At 42.9% G+C, this 13,661-nt stretch overlaps 2 protein-coding genes across 3 annotated transcripts; both read right to left on the bottom strand.

Moving 5' to 3' along the window:
* Positions 1 to 112: 112 nt before the first annotated feature.
* On the bottom strand, positions 113 to 6,138 carry atxn7l2b (ataxin 7-like 2b). Of its 2 annotated transcripts, XM_076742166.1 has the most exons (10): positions 6,011 to 6,131; positions 5,285 to 5,350; positions 4,871 to 5,192; positions 4,137 to 4,378; positions 3,797 to 3,879; positions 3,411 to 3,622; positions 1,745 to 1,916; positions 1,488 to 1,609; positions 614 to 1,313; positions 113 to 454 (listed from the first exon to the last, which is right to left on the bottom strand). In XM_076742166.1, exons 1-9 carry the CDS (start codon positions 6,105 to 6,107, stop codon positions 617 to 619), a joined length of 2,013 nt encoding a protein of 670 aa, XP_076598281.1. In that variant the 5' UTR covers positions 6,108 to 6,131; the 3' UTR covers positions 113 to 454; positions 614 to 616. The 2 variants fall into 2 exon arrangements, with proteins under 2 accessions (XP_076598281.1, XP_076598280.1); XM_076742165.1 differs by having other exon boundaries at positions 113 to 1,313; positions 6,011 to 6,138.
* A 1,215-nt stretch (positions 6,139 to 7,353) lies between these two features.
* Positions 7,354 to 11,089, bottom strand: sypl2b (synaptophysin-like 2b). Its single transcript, XM_076742202.1, has 6 exons — positions 10,936 to 11,089; positions 10,712 to 10,789; positions 9,855 to 9,973; positions 9,519 to 9,723; positions 8,866 to 9,054; positions 7,354 to 8,772 (listed from the first exon to the last, which is right to left on the bottom strand). Exons 1-6 carry the CDS (start codon positions 10,951 to 10,953, stop codon positions 8,650 to 8,652), a joined length of 732 nt encoding a protein of 243 aa, XP_076598317.1. The 5' UTR covers positions 10,954 to 11,089; the 3' UTR covers positions 7,354 to 8,649.
* Positions 11,090 to 13,661: the final 2,572 nt, after the last annotated feature.

Raw genomic sequence — 13,661 nt, forward strand, 5'->3', positions numbered from 1 at the left:
TTAAAAGTTTTAAAAGTCTAAGTAAACTAAACTGAGCGAAGTCGTAATTTTACGATCTTCAATGCTCCATTAGTAAAAAACAACTGCAAAATAACAGAGGACACAGGGTGATAAGATTCAAGAATTGCTTTTAATTGCTTTGACATGTAATGACTTTTCATTTTAGCAGCATGACGAGAAGATTGAGGTATTTTTACATTACAAAGGTTATAAACACATTTAATCGTGTAGAAAAATAGACATTTTACAAAAAATACACACATACGGTAATATGCAGACAAATATTTATTCCTGATGTCTGTGTATAAAAATGTAAAGACATGAACAGTCGTGGACAAACATATACACACACCAAACACATTCATGCACTCATACTGTGCTGGCACAGCCACTGCACCCTGCAGCAGGCCTCTTCTCCAAGTGGTCTTTTTAAGGCAGACGGCCTCTTTAATGGCTGCGAAGATGAGACGTAAACAACTGTCACCTTCAAATGCATTTACCGTTCAAGAACATGTTCATTCGTGTCTTTTTAGGTTTAAAGGGATAGATCCACAACACCATTGAAAAACACTGATGTATGCAACCTTTAGCCACAGCTAGCTAGACTACTCACTCTTTAGGAGTCGGATCTTTTCTCCAGGCCCCAAGCAAGCATGTCCCCAATATTCTCTCCCTTCCAGGCAGGGAGGCTGGAGCGGGAAGGTGAAGACAAGCGCTGACACTTAGAGGTTCTGGATAGTGAGGAGCTGAGGGGCAGCGACTCATTGCTGCCTTTGCGCTTTTGGGCAAGACTGCAGTGGTCATAGCCCACCACCTTCTGCTGAATCCCTGGGGGCCTCCCTCTGCTGTGGGGGGAGCGCTGGAGAGGAGGACATGGCTTCTTTCCATGTGGGAAGGTACCGTTTACTGGCCCTTGAGAGGAGGGCACGTGCGGCTGGCCCTTCTCATAGAGGAGGGTGTCCCTGATGTATTTGGAGGATTTGTCAGCACCACTGTGTGACACCTTGGCAGCTTTCTGTGCTGTGGTTGCATCGTGCATAATTTCCACCTCTGTTAGCTGAGCCTTGCTGGGTCGCCCGACAGGGTTGCGTCGTCGGCCAGGAACAAGGCTCACAGAGGTGGTGGAAGAAGGTGGTTTGGTACTGTGAACAATGTGCTGGCTGCTTTTGGTTTCCAGTTGTCCCTGTGAGGTAGACTCAAGGCGGAGGCAGCCAGTGGATTTGGAGGATCTGGCCCCAGTCCTGACAGGTGATCCAACAGTCGAATGTGTGGCGTGATGTAACCTGAGACCTGATGATACTTGAGGCATTTTCCTGTAAATTAGGAGGAAAAACATGACACTGGTCAGATATTTTCATGTTCTCTAATGTGGTTCTTGTGCATCAGGTAAAGTCTCATTTTGTTATGAGACAGATTATCCAGCAGCTGATTCTCCCAAAATGTTAGCTATCATCCTTGCTATGTAATAACATGGAGAAAAGACTCACTTCCACAAGTGTGTGCTGACATGGTGCTCCAACATGGCACCGAGGGCAAACCGTAGGTGGTGCCAACGCCGGTCGAAGGTGAAGATGCTGCAGCCCAATGTGCGGCATCCAAAAGTGCACACCTACAGACAAGAAACAATTTTATGTACGGACACTCTTTTCATTTTCATTTTCTAAATTCATCATAAACCCTAACCCTAACCTTCTACATTGACCTTCAAACAAAACTACTGCTGAACAAACACTTATGCACTCACCCCGAGAGGTTTGGGGTGCCAGGGAGTGGCAGGCAGGTCTGTGGCTTCCTCCTGCTCATCGTCTTCACTCTCCTCACTTGACAGCAGGCTCTGGTTGAAGGGATAGGGAGGCTGTACCTCCACATCCACAGTGCTGTCACCCTCCTCCTCTGGAAAACTGCTTGATGAATCCCTGGACCAGCAAAAGGCAAAAGAATACAAATGCAAGCGATGCTTTATGCAAGAGATCAGCGCAAGAGCACCAGATTCTACGTGGAAAAGAATTACTAAGATAGAAGCACATTAACATCACGATGGCCCCACCTGGGGCCCGTTTCACAAAGCAGGTTTAGTGAAAACTCCGAGTTTGTTAAGCCTGAAATGAAGGAAACTCTGAGTTTTCCGTTTCACAAAGGGAGGTAACTCAAACCAGAGAAAGAGGGGTAACTCTAGCCTGTTTCACAGAGAGCGGTAACTTAAGCTCTCGGTCAGTTACCATAGTAACAGACTCTATGAACCTAACCTGGTCGGGACCAGGTTTTTCTCAATGAACCTCGAGTTTCTCTCTGTCTCCGCCCTCTGTCAGCCACACACGGTATTTGATTTCCTCATTCATTCGTCAGCAGGCGAGTTTTGGGATAACATAGTTTTGCCGTCTGTTATTTAAAAAAAAAAATCAGTCAGTAGGCACTTTTTTCTCTAACATGTCTTTTTGACAACGATCCCGTGGATGAAGGTGCAGCATTACTGCGCAGGGAATTAAATATTCGTCGGGAGATGGTTATCAGACCGCGCATAGATGTTCTGGCATTTCCAGACAATTATCTTTTTGAACGGTACCGTTTCACGTCACAGTCCATCATCTACATACACAACCTAATCCGTCCTTACATTTGCAACATTACCAGCCGGAGTCATGCTCTCACATCCCAGCAGATATTGTGTGTTGCGCTGCGTTTCTTTGCGCAGCATTATGTTGGTGATAAAACAACTGCACAGTCAAACAGCCACTTAATATTTACTTTACAATGTAACACATGATCAAAATGAGGTACCCCCATTAAATTATGCCGTGTCTTAAAAACAATGTTTTTATGTTTCATCTTGAGCTGCTGCCAAGTGCGCTTCTTCTCCGCGGGATTGCACCTACATGAAATAAATTAATGAGCTACCATTCAAGCAGTTTTCCCCTGTAATATTACTGTGATTGCAAAGGACTGCGTTTAAACTTACGCACTGACCCGAGCAGCAATGTTCTCCCACGCCGCCTCCCTCTCTTTTGCAGCTGCAGCGGTGTTACACTTTTTTCTAAAAACATGCTCAAATTCGTCATATGAGCGCATTAAGATTTCGAGTTCCAGTGGGGTAAAAAACGCAGCCCTCCTCTTCCCCGTCGCCATGGTGACTCGTCGAATCGGGGCTCCATTGATGCTGGCTTTTTATAGTCGTGGTGCACGCGCTTAACTCTGAGTTAACCTACTCTGAGTTGATTGAACTAACTCAAATCACCTGTTCTGAAACCGAAAACTCGGAGTTTCCTATCTCAGGCTAGATCAACTCAGGGTTCAGGATTAGACTCGGAGTTTGTTGAACCTCCTTTGTGAAACGGGCCCCAGGAGAATCTCCAGCGTATTTTGGTGAAGTAACTTAACTTTGAAAAAAGAAAAAAAAAAACCCCAACTCATACCTGAGAATGTGACAGTTGCTGTTGAAGTTGTATTTACTGCCCTGAGTTGTTGTTTTCTCTTCAAAAGCTTCCAAATTTTGCTCTTTGTCTTGTGATTTGACAAGAAGCCGCTCCATATCTCGACCCGCCGAGGCCATTCTCTGCTCCACTACCAACTGATCAAAGGTCTTAGTCCTTCCCATCACTTTCTGCTGCTGGTGGATGGAATCAGTCTGCGTGGACAGAGCAGCACAGAGGAGAAAAAACCGGCATTACATCCCATACCCCATAAAAGAGTAATTCGTCCATGTTTCTGTATCAATTAACAAATGCAACCTGCAACTAAAGACTTGTATCTCTGTTAATAATGAACAACAATAAAGATACTAGTAACACGGAGAGTTTACACTGCATATAAGCTCCCGGCTGCACAGCTTCTTCCTTTCTGGATCCAGAACTCTGCAGTGTTTATTCAGGTCACATTCTTTCTCTGTGGGAAAAAAAGCAAACACAGTAGTCAGTGAACAGCAGCAGGACACAGACAATCAACATGATCCATGCTGGTGGAGAGATTACAGACCACCACATGGTCATTACCCCAAAACACAGAAATGGGCAACACTTCTGCATGCAATCCAATTATTATGCAAATGCTACACACAACATAGCATACAATGGTTAATACACCAAGTGTTTAAGGGTCCTCGACAGTTTAGAGACATTATGGCAGAAAAGCAGCAGGCTTACTGTCTGTGATTTTGTAGATTCGGCTGTACGTTCTCGTTCCCCGCAGAGGACTGCGAGACTCAATGGACTGCCCAGGAGTGTGCTTCTGCACCGAGGGTCTCTCTGATGGAGAAGTGGAGGAAGAACAGGGGCCAGGGGGCAGGGGTGCTGAGTGCCATGAAGGAACCCGGGGGCGAGGCATGGAGGAGGAGTGTTGTGGTGGGGGAGGATTGTCCTGAGGGAACTTCTCCACTGAAGGAAAACTGCAAAGAAAGTTGGGGAGGTACACTTCAGAATCAACAGGCTTGCAGTTTAGATACAAGAAGTGACAAAATTCAGGTTTGTGCGAGTCCCAAATGACATAAAACCTATGACAGTTTCCATCTGGGACCAGATTGAACAGCTTTTTGTATATTCTTTGTGTACATGGGCAGCTTATGCTCTGCCAGCTGGGTCAGTGACATATTGAACTTGCATATACACAAAGGTAGCTACTGCATTCAATGTCAACTGTAAACTTAAGACACATTTACTTATTTTTTTTTCCTCCATGATACCAACAAGCATTCTACTGTCTCACCAACCTCTATCTTCTTATAGCTCTAGTTAGTTTCAACAAAAGCAGAAAAATAAAAAAGGATGCAAACAGGATCAAATCTATCAAGATAAACTTTTCAGCAAGTTGAGCATCTCCAATATCAGTTAAGTTCACTTTTTTCTTGTGGTGTTATGACGTAAGCAATCTTAAACAGTACCTCACTGCCTCCTTCTGGGTCTTGGTCAGCCTGTGCTGGTGGACAGGTAATGCAGCTGAGGAGGAGGCACTGGCACTGGCTTCATGACACCTGCCATCCTTCTGCCTCTCTCTAGAGGAGGAAAGATTTGAAGGAGGGCGGCCAGGGCGAGGTCGCTGCTGTGGAGCCAAAGCAGATAACTGGCCACACATCTTTGTGAGAGCACCATGCCTCCTCTCACAGTGCTTCTCGAAGGCTTGAGGCTTCACCACCTGCCCACAGTGGCTGCACACCACCAGGTAGATCTCATCACGTGCTGGGCAGTGACCATATATGTGCATGTCTGTAGAAAAGATCACAAAATAGAGTTAAAGTGAAATGCACTTCTCTGGTGATACTGAACAGCTATTGAGTTTTATGAGTCAGTGCCTTCACCTTCTTTCCTCAGAGTCATGGCCTCAGAGCGGTTCTTCACATATTTGCTGCCGTCTTCACAATTGGCTGCATGAAAGGCAAAAGCAGTCAGCATGAAATATTGGTATGGGCCATTCTTGTGGCCTCTTCGAAGAGGCAGGTGTACTGAGACATCTGGAAAGCTTGCCGAGTAAAACCCGGAACAGGTCATTCACATCAGTCCGTGCTCCAGATTGGAGGAGATTCCGCCGGGGGAGGGGGGTCACACAGAAAATTTAGAGTTATCCTGATACAACCTGCCTCTTGAAACTTCTCCTATCATATGCCCAATGCCATGCACGCCCTTGCTATCTGCTGCAGTGGAAGCTGCTAGCTAGTTAATTCTGCTGTTAGCAAACTGGACAAATCCTCCTTAAGTACGTGAACGTTTGTGTTGTGTTTGGTGTGACAGTAGCTGCCAGGCTAACGCTAACGGTGCATCTACCTGTCCACAGGTAAGCGGCGCGTGTTGTATTTACTAGCTAGTGTTTTATCGCGACATTACTAAATGGCTAACGAACGATTATTTAAATGTGTTTTTTCTTGTTTGTTGTTCTTTAGCAAACTCACCCTGCGCTAGGACCCAGCGGGTCTTTTGTTTGGGTCGCCCTTTATGCCGCTTCTATGTGTATGTAACGAAAATAAATCACAGGATATTGACACTGTGACCTGATAAAAACCAGGTCTGGGACAGGGAGTGCGACTCACCGTCAGACGGCAAAATATTCACCCTATCTACCCAACAACTCCAGCTTAATCCGACAAAATCGTCGAGATTAGGATTTCGCCGATCCAAAGCGGCCATTGCTGCTCTTGCGCGCTCACGCGGTGACACCGTCTGTTAACGTACATCACATCCGCGTCACCGTGCTCGCCGCCGCGCTAAACCGCGTGGCCGTGCACTGCTATACTCGTCTGAACCCGACCAGGCCTCTGTCTGCAGTAGTATAACAGCACAGTCTGTTCATATGTCTGACATGGAGATGCGAATAAATCTCTAGGGAAAAAAATGCCAAATAATCAAAATGATAATAGCTTCAAAAAATCATGTCATCCATGTAAGACTAATGCTATCAGCTAAATGTCCTTTAAACTCTTTATATATATATATATATATATATATATATATATATATATATATATATATATATATATATATATATATATATATATCAGATCAAATATAGATACTAAAATAAATTGTGTGTGATTCATGAGATGCCAGGGGCTGTTAATTGGTGTTACATCTTCCCTTGTGCATGCAGCAGATGGAAAGTCAGCCGTAGCTTCTTTACAGGATTTTACAGCATTTATACATGCATCACAGCAACCATGCTGAATACTAAATACATTTTGTATTAAAAGTGGATAGAGATTGCACACATGAGCACTCTTCTGTGCAGATGCAGAACTGATAACTCAAACTGCTTATTTTGTCCGACCAACAGATCCAAACGAAAAGACATTAGTAAAGAGAAAAGCAGCAAATCCTTCACACGTAAGAAGCTGGAGAATGTTTGCCATTTTTGTTTGATGAAGGATTTAACTTGATCGACAAGTCATTTCTTTCAGTTCCAGTAAACAAACAGATAAATTACGCTCGGCACATATGCAAGCTAAACAAATTCATATTGAGGACAGTGAGCTCAACAATACAGCAAACTTGTGTTTAGTTTGTAAATTACAGCCTGACCAAAGCCTGAAGGTGTTTTGTTATAGTCTTGCTGAGTATTAACACTGACAGACCAAGACATTGTAAATGTAAGCCAAACTGGACCAGACTGATGAGGGTGAGGATGTTCATCTGAAGGCTGGTGTCTGTATGTTGTCTGTATGTGCTGTCAGATGATGTTGAGTGGTAGAAACAGCATGTCTGCCACCTAGTGAGTTTCAAATTGTATTGCATATTACCCAGCCTTGCTTGCTGAATATCTGCTTTGTGAATCTTCAGCTCATGTATGAGAGGTGTCAGATCTTGTTCACCAGTCTCATGACAACACTATCAGTGTGTGTGCTACCACCAGTGAAACAATCAGACACACAACAGCAAAGCCAGTTATTCTTTTTAATGATGCACAGCATTTCATGTCCACGCAGTGTCTTCCTGGACTGTAACTGTCAGTCCAATCTCATCTATGTGACACTTTCATCAACACAGCGGCAGATCAAGCTGGACACTGAATCAAGCAAGGCTGTATCAAAGTAGGAAATCATAATGATGGCGGCAACAGAAAAAAACAGCTTGCCTTCCATTGAAACAATGTGGAGGTAGAAGCCAGGCAAATGCAATAAAAAACATATGCAGTTAATTGTTAACATGTTAGAGATCAATCCACTGTTTATGAAAAACAAAGTACCTAAGGCTAGACAACTCATAGTACATTGGCACTGAATTTCCACATGACCTCTCTGGGAAAAGAAATTCCTGAATTTAAACATTATAAACAAGGAGGACAAAGAGGGAAAAAAAATCATGTCCTCTCAGAGAAAAAGATCACACATTTCTACACATAGATGTAACCGTTTTAAATGCTCTAAACAGATATATCCACTACATTCGACAGAATATTCAGCTGCTAGGTGAAAATGGTGAATTTAGCCACACATAGTGAGATGATGAGGTGCAAGTTAAGACAAAAAAAAAAAGCGGGACCCCATTAAATTGCGTTAACCCATTATAAATAATCTCATATTGGCAACTGAATTTCTTTTTCCAATGAAAAACTATTTGACATTAATTCACTGTAGCAACACTTTTTGATGCCTACTAGATGTTTTAGGATTGGACTAAAATTTAATTTTGTCTATAGCCAAGACTTGTGTTAATAATAAATGCACTTCAAGTATTTTAGATTTATTAGGTCTTTTGTAATTTGTACACTTAATAGCCCTGAGTTTTTAAGAAAATGCTGATGCAGAAATGATGCACTGTACAGAAATACTGCTGGTAGGTAGCAGGTTGACAAAGAGATGCTTCATTATGATTTATCACCAATAAAGCTGTACAGTCCACATCTGCAGTACCATTTGAGATAAGGGACACTCCTGGGTACCTGGGTATAAATATGTAAAAACATACAAACTGAGCATCTATGAGAATTATGTTTTTGACTGCTGCGATTTCTTGATTGTATTGATTTCACTATGAACAAACGTAATTTTAGTGTCCAGAATGTATGTGAGAATACAAAACCCTAAGTATAAAATGAATACATAGCAAAAAAAGGAGCAGTCAGTTTTGGAAACGTATGCCTTGTAATCTACAGTTTATCTTTGAACAATTAGTACCAAAATGACTCATTCAATAACACTACATGTTAAGATTTTCAAATGAGGAAGCTGTGCTGTTACTTTGGCCCGGCTCCCCCCTCCACATCAGCAGGCGGGGCAGCCGATTTGTGGAAAGGTGTTTCCTTGTAAATGAACCAGCAGTTGCCGCCCCAGAGGATGAGGTTAAGAAAACCAAAAATCTGCCAAAGAATAAGACATAAGTCAAATACCGCAAGCCACTATATGCACAAATTTAAGCATGTCTGGGAAAGACTAATTTCCATACAACTTACCACGGAGGCGTTAAGTCGGCCCATGTGAGGCACAGCACCTGGGGTGCACTTGTTGACATCCTTGCAAACATCAAGAAGCATAACAATGGTTACAGGACTGGTGGCCCACTTCACATCAGACAAGCCCTTAGCCCAAGCAGAGGATGACACCAACCACAAGAAGGCAAAGGCTGCAGTCACCAACAGGTCCTTAGAGAAGAAACAATGATGAGTATAAAACCATTAAATTGACCACAGTCGTAGCTTCACTCAAGGAGCTTTCTTGGACAGAGACTGCCCAGTGCATGTTCCTTAGTTGATTGGGAACCACACCCTTCCCATGGTTTCATTTACACAACTCTGTGAAATGCACTTTCTTTGACCTCCAGTTGGATTCCGGGATGAGGTGGACTTCTCGAAATCCATCAGCTGACGTCAGATGCAACATTTTACACTCAAAATTTAAAATACAAATATTGCCTGCGTCGACAGACCTACTCAGATCAGTGGAGTCAGCACTGAATTTACATAGCAGCTCAAATGAAACACATGCAACACTTTGGTGCTTCAAATACAATCTCTTGAAGTCCACACCGTGTATGGAGAGGAGAACCTGGCTGAGTGTGAGCATTTCACCAGAACAACTGAAAAAAAACAGACAGAGACAAACATACCACAATGGGACCACGACTTGATTCTCTATATACGTGCTGGTAGCCCAAGTAGAGGACTAGTGTGGCAGTGCAGTAGAGAAAGGCCAACACTCCAATACAGACGTAAAACTGTGCCGAGGATGAGTGGTCTCCAGTCAGGTAGTGAGGACTGGTGGTGGTTTGATTGACTTTGCAGTCAGGAACATCATAGGGATTCTGCATCAACCTGTGCAAACACAGCATGTTTTAGTCATTTCAGTGCTAAAAGTAAACACACACACTTTCCAGTAAGATGATTACTCCCTGTAAATGAGTGTGAGACTGCTTGTGTTTGCACACACAGCCCCATGCACACACCTGAATGGGTAGCTGAAGTGTGCCTGTACTATTTGAACGCTGCTCCCCTGGCACTGGACGCTGATGCTGGTGGTGCCGCTGTAACCTCCAGTCGTAGCAAAAGCAAATATGGAAAACACCTGCAACCACAGATACCAGATAAGAGGAGACGTTGGTGTAATGAGGATGTTAAGGATACAGTGCTGGTAAAACTCTCTCTCTCTCTCTCTCTCTCTCTCTCTCTCACTCTCACACACACACACACACTTCCTTTTATTTTATGCAACATGTGTTTTGACAGGAAATCCTCATCTTAATCACAGGATGCCATCTGTATGGCGAGCAGAGTTCAAAGCAGAATTAAGTCCTAAAATTTAAAAGCACATAGAAGCAGCCCAAACTAGTAGCTAACATATTGAGGATACAAGAGTTGATTCGGAAGTGGCAGCACGCACAACACCACCTACCTGCAAATACAAGCTAACATATTCTACCATTTGGTTCAAAAATGTTTAATAGAAAAAAGTCTTCATCATTGGCCACAGGTGTCACACTGAATAAGCTAACGTGCATTGACACGAGCTACCATTTCCTATAGGTAGGAGCTGACAGCCCGACATGTTGATGCGCTGTGCTCAAACATACTGAAGCCCCCGGTCATACCATGTTTGACACGGTGTTAGAGCTCACAGGGTGAGTAACATAGCTTCTCCAGGCGTGTAGCGGGTCACAAGACAAACAACATAATCAATTTGGAAGCTATATCTGCTTCCAGAGGATGGGGGGCTCGTGCTGAAGATACACCTCCATAGGCCATATGGCAAGAAGAAGAAGAAGAAGAAAAAAAAAAAAAGATTTGAGGAAAACAGAAAACTTACCCATTCTAGCAAACGGATGAATGCCAGCGGCTCTTTCAGAGGGCCCAAGTCAAGACTGAAGCCTGAAGTCAGCACTTTCTGATGAGAAACAAAGATACGATGCAAGAAAGAAGCCGTTATGTTGCGAAAGAAGTCACACAAACATAGGTGTGTGTGAGCTGGAAAAAAGCGGCCAATCATTTTGCGCCATTAAACGTTTTCACACTTCCTGTCAGCGCCGTTACCTGGGCGACGGATTCCATCGATTGTCCAGAGAAAAGACGGCTACTATGGATAACGTGTGTCCTTTCCTCGGTATTTGTCAGCTCCTTCGGGGCTTGTCAAACTTTTCTCCAACTTCAGCGGATCGTAGGAACAGCACGTGACCAGTGACGTTATGACGTCGACGGGGGCGCTACTGGGACAAGACTGGTCGCAGGGGTAAGAAATGGTTGAAATTGTAGTTCAGCGGTTGTGTGTTTGATCCATGTTCAACGAGGCTGTCCTGCGCGTTTTGTAAACTGTTCATCACATGGAAATGTTTGATTAAATACTTAAGTATCGAAAGTAAAAGTACTCATTATGCAGACGGGCTCCTGTCAGAGTTGAAATGTGTGGATAAATGAGTGAATAACGAAGTAAATACATTGTTGGATTATTATTGCATTATTACTACCTATGTATCAATATGTAAGAAACATTTAATGCTGTCGATATTGAAAGTGTAAGTAATTTAACATTGTACAGGTCTTAGCTTATACAATTTACCTCAGAACATAAGACTGCCTTCTCACATAATTTGCACTGGCATGGTTTATATATAATCTCTATAATCTGTATATAGATTGCCTGTATATAACACCTATATGTTTAAGTTTGCTTCTATTTATTCACTTAGCTTGGTGTCTTTGTATAGCTGTGTGTCTGTATCTGTGCCACCCTATGAATTGGTCCTCTGCACTGTATATTGAAAACTACAGTACTTGTACAGAACTGGAGTGAAAATCCTGTATGTGGTAACATACTTGGCAAGTAAAGATGTTTCTGATATGTATGATGTTATGTTGTTAGCTGATGTTACTGTGCAGCGTGTTCATCTCACATAATGTCTTATTTTAATGTTTAAATCTGTGATATGTGTTTGAGAACCTCAAGAGCCCCAAAACCCCAGGTTCACTGCATGCTAGTTAGATGGACATAATATTATTAATTGTTATTTTTTTTATAAGAACTTGCAACACCAAGGTGCAGCTAAGTGGTTTCAGCATGATTCTAATCTTGTTGCCCAGCTTTTTAGAGGAAAGCTTTGTTATTTTAGTTTATATTGTGCTCACACTTCACAAGCCCATACTTGTTAATTTCTGGGTTTTTGGGTGTATGATGATGCCATGTGTTGTCCTCTGTGTGCACTGTACTTATACAGAACTTGGAGGTGACAGGGTTTATACACAGTGCACAGAGGGCAGGAGATTTGAGGGATCTGTCGGGGCCCAACAACTATTTTTTACCCTTGTGCCCCTTGACAGGTTCATCTGTGACAGTGCTCACATGTATATTTGCTCAAGACAGGATGTTTCAGTCCTCCATAATGATGAATGTAACAGCTGAAAAGAAACATAATACTTCATGTGTCTTCCAAAAAGGTGCAACCATTTTTGCAAAATGAAAATATTTGAAATTAGTGCTTGGAGAGTGTAACAGAAATGCTCTGGGAATGAATGCACAGCAATGGTCATTACTTTTCACTAGAGGTCACCATTTCCACAGACACAACACGAGTATCATTGAGCTAACCCCCTGTATCCAAAGAAGTCATGTGTTTCCCATCACTCCCATCAGTTTGGGCTGAACTCAGTCACACACAGCCTGCCCATGTAATTCCCTCAGTTTGGTTCAATGGAAATGTTTGTTCTTGGGTTTGGTAAGCGGGGAAATGTAGGTAAACTCAGTTTCGTCCCCTGATTTGCCAACCTTCTCTTAACACACCATGCAGCCAAAAAATTAAAACCAGGGTCCTTGTTGAAAGGCGCTGTTTTCATGCTAACAGAGTACATCTCAAAGGAATAAGAGTGGCTTTGTTCCCCACCTTTTAATAGTTGACTGGGCTACCATGGGGGAGGGGCTGCAGCTCCATTGTACAGCCCCTTTGTGAAGGAATGCTGCTCTACAGATCAGATTGTTTGGCTTTCTGGGTGAATATGGGAATAAAAAAAAAAAAACACAAGCAAGACTCAGTACATACAAAGGACATTCCTAATGCTATAAGGCACAGTTGTGGACTCAAGGCTTTCAGGGATCCACTAAAACTAGTTCAACAACTTTTTAATGTGGGCTGTGGTGGGATGACACCTTTTTTTTGTTGCATGCTTGCAAACTTGTCAGACAGGTTGTGCCACACCGAAGGGTAAACATGCAGATAATCAAATACTCAGCGTGACTATGTGATCTGGTTTCTCCCATTCTATACCAACAGAGTTTCAGTTATGCTGCTGATATGACTAAGCAACAATGTCCCATCCTGCTCAACTGGAGGTTTACAGAAGAGATGACCTGGCAGACCACAAGGGAAACCTCAAACTGCACATTGTTATATTTAGGTTACAGTTTGTGTTCTGTTGTTCAGATCTCTTCAGTCAGGCCTATGGCAGCTATGGATACAGGGATTTAGTATTTTTTCCTGCAACACATGACCTGAAGTCATGGGTTTGTTACGACCTACTGCCCAATCACATGCCTACACTTAATCAAGAGCACAATTTCAGTCATTGCAACTGACACAATTAATCAATATGGGTTAAGAATGCAGCAGGTTATACAAAAACATCCACTCTAATTAATTTACAGATCATATGATGGAGAGGTTAGTTTCCCCCTTTCCTGTTTTTCTTGACTATGATGAGTCCAATTATAAACTCACTCCCTCAGCTACCGCAGACTTGTAGAGACTGAGAACTGAGACTTGAGTGCAGAC

This window comes from Chaetodon auriga, chromosome 10, assembly GCF_051107435.1.
Source record: "Chaetodon auriga isolate fChaAug3 chromosome 10, fChaAug3.hap1, whole genome shotgun sequence".
Classification (NCBI taxonomy): Eukaryota; Metazoa; Chordata; class Actinopteri; order Chaetodontiformes; family Chaetodontidae; genus Chaetodon; species Chaetodon auriga.